General features: G+C 46.0%; 1 protein-coding gene across 1 annotated transcript; it reads right to left on the bottom strand.

Annotated features, from left to right (window-relative positions):
* Positions 1–602: 602 nt before the first annotated feature.
* RPS7 (ribosomal protein S7) lies at positions 603–7,770 on the bottom strand. Its single transcript, XM_055810718.1, has 7 exons — positions 7,645–7,770; positions 6,979–7,060; positions 6,575–6,646; positions 4,858–5,001; positions 3,194–3,258; positions 1,358–1,508; positions 603–718 (listed from the first exon to the last, which is right to left on the bottom strand). The coding sequence occupies exons 2-7, from the start codon at positions 7,051–7,053 to the stop codon at positions 641–643; spliced, it is 585 nt and encodes a 194-aa protein (XP_055666693.1). The 5' UTR covers positions 7,054–7,060; positions 7,645–7,770; the 3' UTR covers positions 603–640.
* Between the last annotated feature and the right edge of the window lie 481 nt (positions 7,771–8,251).

Genomic DNA, 8,251 nt, shown 5'->3' on the forward strand with positions numbered 1-8,251 from the left:
TCAATACCTAGAAAACTGTAGTTATTGTCCAGCAAGACAGTCAAGCTCTCAGAAATGAAAATGTTTCCTCATGTCACTCTGATAAAGGTGAGAAGCTATAGGACCTGCTTTTAGGTAAGAATTGGTACATAATTTTGCCACGTAAAGAGCAAGAAGCTTATCTCAAATTCAAACTATACCTCCTCCAACATACTTCCCAAAAATTCAAACCCCTTTTTCAGATGTCATTGCTTCATGTTTCAGAGGTCACATCACCTGCTAAGTAGACTTCTTCCAGTGTCAGGAACACGTAGGTCTCCAGCTGGTATTCTTGTGTGCAAAACTCAGGAGTTCCACTGCTCTACAGTAATTCTCCATATCCTCCCCAAAAGGTGACTCTCAATATACTTCAGATTATTTTTCAGTGCCAACTCTTTTTGCAGACTCTGGACTTTTGTTGCAACTGTGACAAGAACAACCTCCTAAGAGTGCTACCTTTAAAACACTGGTGACTTAATAGTTTGATATACAAGTGTCACTCATCCAGATAGTAGAGAAGTCCCATGAACCAGTTAATCCCCATCTACATTTACGGAATTCAAAATGTAAATGAAATTACTCTGTTATATGAACAGTTGTTTATTGAGCCATTTTTTGCACTTTACAGCTGGAATTCTGGAAATTCAAACACCACATCTTTGCCTGTGAGCTTCTTGTAGACACCAGAAAATGTTTCCACCTGTGAAGACAAACAATCTTGTTTATACATGCTGTGTAAGGAAGTAAAATCTATGTTAACATACTTTAGGTACTACACTATTTCCCACTGTGCCTTCACTCTGAAGTGCAACTATGAGGTTGATTGTTTCCTTCTAGATTATGGTAGCTGAGTATTTACATAGAAGACATGTTTCTGGAGAATATTTGGAACCTCCTTGATTTGCAACCATAGGAGACCTAGAGAGCTGAGCAGACCTAAACATGTCCCCACAGAAAAAAAGCAAAGTGATAGGGGACTACAGGCTGTACACCAAGCACATCTGTTGAAGGTCAAAATTAAATGCTTCACTTAAAAAACCAAAAACCAAACCACACACACACAAAAAAAAAAAATCCCCAAACAAAAAAACCCCAACAAAACACTGTTCCCATGAGGGAACCAAGATAGCTACTTTACAATCCAGGGGTTTTGGCAAGGTGAACTAGAGCTTAGTTCAAAACAGTCTTGCCCCACCTGCAGCATCATACTCCAAATACAAACAGAAGCCTCTCCATTGCCACAAGCCAAAAGGCAGTCTTTTGCTGGATCACTAAAACGACCTCTTAGCTATGTCAGAATGCCACTCCACCCTTCACGAGAAAGTAGTTTCCCATTTACCTTGTGTTCAACATTGTTCTGTTGTGCTTTGTCCAAATGGACTTTTATGAGCCTGCTGCCATCCAGTTTTACGCGGATTCTCTTGCCCACGATTTCACTTGGGAAGACCAAGTCTTCAAGAATGGCATCGTGCACTGCAGTAAGCGTACGGCTGAAATGCCACATTTGTGTCATTAAAACATGTCCTCTTGCAAAATTTTCCAGTTTGCTAAGGCTTAAACCTTCCACAGCATGCTTTATCTGAAAATTCAGTGGTGTTTTGGGGTTTTTTAATGCTGCAGTGTAACAATACACTTCTTCACAGGTCATGCAAAAATAAAAGCTAAATAAGTGTAGAAACTTAATGATTTCATGAGGGGAAGAAGTCAGTAGCATGGTTTCTGACCTTTTAGATCATGTTGCTTTGCAGCAACAGCCCTGAAATTCTCCTTTTATTTCCACACATTTAAGGAAGAACTCATTTAAATCAGAACCCAGTTGTCCCATCTGCAATTCTGCCAGAGACCCTCACTGGAAGAGCTTCAATATGCAAGTATCTTCAACTACACAGTATGTTCATAGGACACCCAGTTTTGAAAACACTGTTTCTTCATCTGCCTAAACCCAAGAGACTTAGAACACCGATGCAGCACAGGAAAAAGCCTAGCTGGTGAGTTCAGTCCATGCTTAGAAGACTGTTTAATGTCTACATTTGTGTTCCAAACTGTCCAGAAGTGAGCCAATATGAGAAAAATGAATCCAGGTTATTTTGTGCATAAGTCTAGATGACCAGTAAAATTTCCAGCTTCCCGATCTGCAGTTTCAAGGCAGTATTGCTAGTGACTAAGACCTGTGCCTACAGCAGCATTTCAAACTTGCAAAGATCGGGATAGCTAAGGCAGATCAACATCAATCGCATTTCTACGCTTTGCAACATACATATCAGTTTTACAACACTACTAGCCTGATATAGGCTCAGGCTGAGAAAGGGACAGTCCTGCACACTCTCCTTCTCTTGTGCTGAAAGTGACAACAGGCTAATTACATACACAGATGCCAACATCTCTAGCCACTGTACAACACTAGTTTCAATAGAACACAAAGTCATCCAGACGCAGGACTTCAGCTAGATGAGTACTATGAAACAGCACTTTTAAAATCCATGCCTGAAAATTTCAAAATACAGTAACAGATGACACAGGTATAATACTGGGGCTGGAAGAGGTTACAGGAACACGCCACATGTCATACAGAAGACAAACTTAAGACACGGACTACATAATGATACAGTAAAATAAAGAACAGTATAGAAGAGGCACTGACATCCACATAGACATAACAGTGTTGAATGTTTATCAATAAAGAGACTAGATAAGAGCAGGGAGGCAATTTAACACAAATAACTGTTAAATTCATACCCCAGAGGGATGACCCATACCAACACCCTGCCTCAGCCACTCTCCCTCATTGCATCCCTTCAGTGTGCCAGCCCTGCCCTCTGTACAGCCCGACATGTGATGTCGATGTGGCTCTTCCTACTTCAAAACACCAATTCCTGTCTGCCCACTCTGGTAACAGAGACAGCAGGTCGGGGTGTCTTAAGCCAGTATTGCTTACTGAAAACTGGCTACAGCTGTAGCTGGAAACACAAATGGAGCTCTAAGAAATGCAACACAGTGCTCAAAGAGAAGCTTTTTACTGCACTTTAGCAGTAAAACAGCAGATACTATTTCAAGCAGTAAGAGAAAGGATGAGACCACCACTTGAATGACTTCTGAAAAAACTCAACTAAACATGTGACTAAACTACCAACTTACAGAAGGCAGCTGTCATACTGCATTAGTATTATTTACTTACCTCCTGGGACGCTTTTGCTTGTTTTTTGTGCGACTTTTTCTTGTTGGCTTGGGCAGAATCCTCCTCTGTTATGGGGGGGGGGGGGAAAAAAAAAAAAAAAAATCAAACAAAACCCACCATTTCTCAGTATCTAGTGTTTACAATCAACACAAGAAACAAAAAACACACCAAAACAAAACGAACCCAAAAACCACAACACATGCACTGCCTCACACACACTAGAAACAGACATATGAAACACCAAAAAGGGAGACTTAGATATGCCCAAAGCTACACCAGCATTACAACTTGATATTACTTGCAGAGGCTGAAGTACTGGCATTGTTTTATTTCTGTTCTACTGATCCTGTATTCAGTACACTGAAATAAAAAGATCTGTATTTCACCTCCCCCTTCCCCCATGAATACAACCAGGATACTTTACTGGGTCATATTAGCAACCTGAGCAACACTTCTTCAGGAGCAGAAAAAACAAAGAATTTTAGATTATTTGTTAGACTGAACCTCTGGTGCAAAGCAGAGCAGGTAAGCTATCTTGGTCCCACAGACAACTAGGTGACATCTGAGCTTGTTTGAATAATGAGACTTACTACACAATCCAAATCAAACCGTGGCTTAAATATAATGTGTTCCAAAAGCAGCATCTAAAGGTACTTATACCAGCTTGGACCAGTAAAACTTATTTTCTACTTCCCTATCTGCAAGGGCACATGTTTTAAAACACTGAGGTTTAGATGCAGCTGTAACCACCTGCAGTATCTTCTACCAACACATCACAGATTCTCCACGACTGTATTCATGATGGGGTTACTGTAATCCAAACTGGGTCAAGGTATATTCAAAAGGAACATTTTGCCTACAGCAGAAGAAACGTACACATTCCTTTCTAAAACATGGATTACTAAACCAACAGGGAATTCTCAATTCTCACTTTAAGTGAGCTAGCCTTCTTGGCCACATAAGATTCAGGGTAAGGTGCTCTGGCTCATGAAATTACGTTATGAAGAATTTTCACTAAAAATAGTTTCAGTCTAACAACTACTAACTGTCCACTCTATAGACGATCTCCCGAGTCCGTCTACCCCTTAGTACTGCCCAGAGAGCCCTCTATCACTTTTTCATGGCTTAGCTCCTTCCATAAATTCAGAACCTGAGTCAGGTTCTTCCTTCCTCTCCTATTAACTTGAATTTTAAGTGCTTAGATTATGTAAGTGTAGTAAAGGTCCTATTAATATTTGCTCCCTTTCACTTTCTTACTCCTGCAGAAGTTTGAGAAGCAACGCCTGAAAGGCCAGAACAAAAAGGTTATATCCTCCTCCAAAAAGCTTCAATTTCGCCAAGTTTCCATAGCCTCAACTGCTACCTGAAATCATTTTAGCCTACATCCATAGAAGGACATTCATTGCATTTCCTGCTGTTACAAAAATATGCGTTGTATCAGTTACCTTGAACAGACAAGACAAGAGCAGCAGTGCAGCACTGAACAGGTTACCCAGAGAGGCTGTGAAATCTCCATCCTTAAAGTGTTTTCAAGGTTCAGCCAGACAAAACCATGGCTGACCCAATGTTATGTTGGTACCAGTCCTGCTTCATGCACGAGGCTGGACTAAACAACCTCCAGGGATCCCTTCAAGTCAACATTTTTACAATTCTATGTGTTTTACCTGAGCAATGAACACCACATGCTTTCCACTGAATTTCTTCTCCAGCTCACGAACTAGCCGCACCTGAATCTTCTGGAACGATTTCAGCTGAGGAACTGGTACGAAGATAATGATGGCTTTTCTGCCACCACCCACTTCAATTTCCTGAAACAGAAGCAGAAAGTAAACGTTATCTGTGGGTTGAGAAGTAATGTTTGGTTTGCTCATGAACCCTCTGAACACAGATATTTGATAATCTTGCTTACAACTTGGGGCTGGGGTGCATCAGAGAGCAGTACCTGTTTTAATGCATTTAAGACTGAGCATCGAAAACAAAAACCTCTGTCAGAGCACTTGTTTTACTGTAAAGGAGGGACTGGGCAATAAAACCCACTACTCCCTTCAGAGCCCTAGCCTCTGAATAGCAAAGCTCATTCTTTCTGCAGGACAGGACTCAGATGCTAGAATTCTAATTATACTGAATGCTTATCATCACATCTGCAGTGGTACTTACATGCTGATACAGTTTCAAAAATTATTTGCTTCTAATGCAGACTCTAGGTAAAGTTTACAGTAATAAATATCTTATTTTTGAGCTACTACATGAAAATCCTCTCTGTCCACCACTTGCCAAGGCCTGCATCACTACTCCTGTCATTTCCTTCACCTCCAAATGCCAGCAGGTTTATGTCACACCAAAATGGATTACTTTTGCCCCAGTTTGTTCCCCCAACAGTTGATCAAAACAGAAGAAGTTTGTATAGGCTTACAGCGTGCTTCTCCCACAAACTTCACTGCAGAGACATCCTCATTCTCCAACAGAATGGAAAGCTGAATTGCTTTTCACCAGCCATGTTCCCAAATAAGCTAACTCAGATGCCCACAGGGTATTTCTCACAATGAAAACCAAGTAACTAACTAAACAACAAAGCTATCTTAAAAAGCTCCTCATTGAGGACTGTAAGCCTTGCTGTACTTCAGCAACAAAGCAGTTATTCTGAAGGCCCCTGAACTCATACATCAAGCTGACTTCTGCATTCCCAGATTCTTTAACTCTTAATCAGTCATGCATGTGTGCCTGTATTGGTGGGCCCGGGCAAGAATCAAAGAGCAAGCTACTTAAGTTTTTGATTGCAGCAACCAGTTTCAGAAGTTCCATCCAGTCTCCAAGGCTGACAAATTCCAACACTAACACTCTTCTTCCTTTTCTTCCTTAAGGTTTCAGTTGCCTTTACAAACCAGAAGTTTACAAACAGGCTAACCTACACGATCAAGTCAGTCTACTACCTCAACCCACCTCCTATCTATTGCTTGGTAGGTAAAAGAGGATTTACAACTGATTTTTACAGGGTATTGTAGCTTGCACTCCTGACAAAGATTCTGCAATGCCTACAGTTCCAGCTAATAGCCACAAACACTTGAGGTCAGTTTCAGACCTCAAGCCCAGTTTGCAGAAACAGAAAATAGAACCAGCATTTTTAAAAACATTTAAAATTACAAACTGCTATTGGAGTTTTTACAATGACTTTTCAGACCAGCTCCTAAAAAAAAAAAGCCACTATTATAAAATCCTACATGTTAAGAGCAAATACTAGAAGATACACCACAACAGTGTATAAAAAACAATCACAGGCTGTTAAGAAAATGCTAAGTTCACCACTGACCTAGCATCAACATTCCCAAGAAGTAAACACACAGAGCAAGTCACCAGGCAATTCTCTGCAGAGGTCTAGCCTACCTTAGCTGCTGTGATGTTCAACTCCCGCAGCTGAGCCTTTAAGTCAGAGTTCATTTCCAACTCCAGTAGCGCCTAGAAAGGTGAAAATGCACATAAACCATTACATACAGATCAATTCATAAAAGTCTTTGAGGCCACAGTCTGTCCACAGTGCCACAAAGCAGCTATATACTTTTTACCGCTGTCACTATCAAAGACATAACTTCCCGTAGCGTCACACTGACAGATGCAACAAGTTCAACTGGTGGGAACACAGGCTGACTGCCCCAGTTCCTAAGTAAAACTAGGAAAGAGTACACATTTAGACAGCATCACGCTGATCTTTTAAGCTCTAGACAACTGTCACAACACTGTCTCCACAAGCCGCATTCGGTTACCAAACAGCAGAAGGAAAAGGCACGTACCTGGGATATACCAGACTCAAACTCATCTGGCTTCTCGCCATTAGGCTTCACAATCTTTGCGCTAGAGCTGAACATGGCCTTTCTGCAACGCAAAAGAACATCTCGGTTGTCAGCAGGAACGTGTCTTCTGCTACAAACACTGCAAGACTCGGCAACCCGGCTACTCGGCCACACGCCTCAAAGCGAAGCCGGAGCGCGCCCCGCGGGCCCCAGCAGGTCCCGCCAGGGGATGCCGGCCACCGTACGGGAAAACCGCCCCGGGGAGCCAGAGGCCTGCCCACCCGGGCGCCCCGCCTGTGCGCTGGGGACCGGCGGCCAGGCCCCGGCCGCACCAGGAAGGTTGCCCGGGCGCCCACAGGGCCCCACGTGCCGCCGGGCGGCCCTGCCCGGCCCGCGGAGCGCCGCGCCCGGCCCCGGCCCCCTCCTGCCGGCGGGCGGCCTGCCGCCCCACCACAGCGGCCTCCCCCGGGGAGCCGCCAGGGGAGAGTGAGGGGAGAAGCCCGCCAGCTCCCCTCCCCCAGCTCCAGGCGCCCCGGCGACCATCGGGCCTCGGGCAGGCGGTAATCGGGGGCATCCCCACCGCGGGGCCGCCGCGGGGAGCACTGCTCGGCGCCCAGCTCCGTATCGCGGCGGCGGCGGCGGGGGAAAGGCGGCCGGGGCACCCACCTCTCTCAGCACCGGCCTAGGAAAAGGGAGAGCTCTCGCGAGCGCGCCTCAGATCGCGGCCCGGGAAGGCGCTCGCCCCGCCCACCCGGGTGAAGCCACACCCGGAAGAAGGGCAGAACGGAGCCCCGCGTGCGCCGCGAGCCGGCGGCGACTTCCGCCGGAGCGAAGCCCGCACGGGCGCGCAGAGTCCTGGCGCGGCGCCCGCGGATGACGCCACCACCAGCTGCTGGGCGCCGCGCCTGGCGGGGCAGGAGGCGCAGTGCGGCACCTGCGCAGCGCCGGTGGCGGGGGGGGCGGGCGGGACTGCCTTGGCCCACCGGCTGTGCACGGCTGTGGCACTTGGGCTGCCTTCCCGCCTCCCTCCCTCTGCCAGGGGCTCGCCCTGTGACGCCGAGAGGAGAGGGAGAAGGAGGAGGCCGCGCCGCTCCGCCCCTGGCTGTTGTGCCAAGTCTTCACCGTCATTTGCATCTCCGTGGGCGCGGGCGGCGTGAGGCGGCCCCCTCCGCCCCGCTCGCCTCAGTGGCTGCCGGCCAGGCCCCTCGCAGGCTGCAGGTCTCGGCTTCTGATGTCGACGTGCTGCTTGTGTAGTCACCAGGATCTCGGTCTT

Source organism: Falco peregrinus, chromosome 7 (genome assembly GCF_023634155.1).
Source record: "Falco peregrinus isolate bFalPer1 chromosome 7, bFalPer1.pri, whole genome shotgun sequence".
NCBI classification, from domain to species: Eukaryota; Metazoa; Chordata; class Aves; order Falconiformes; family Falconidae; genus Falco; species Falco peregrinus.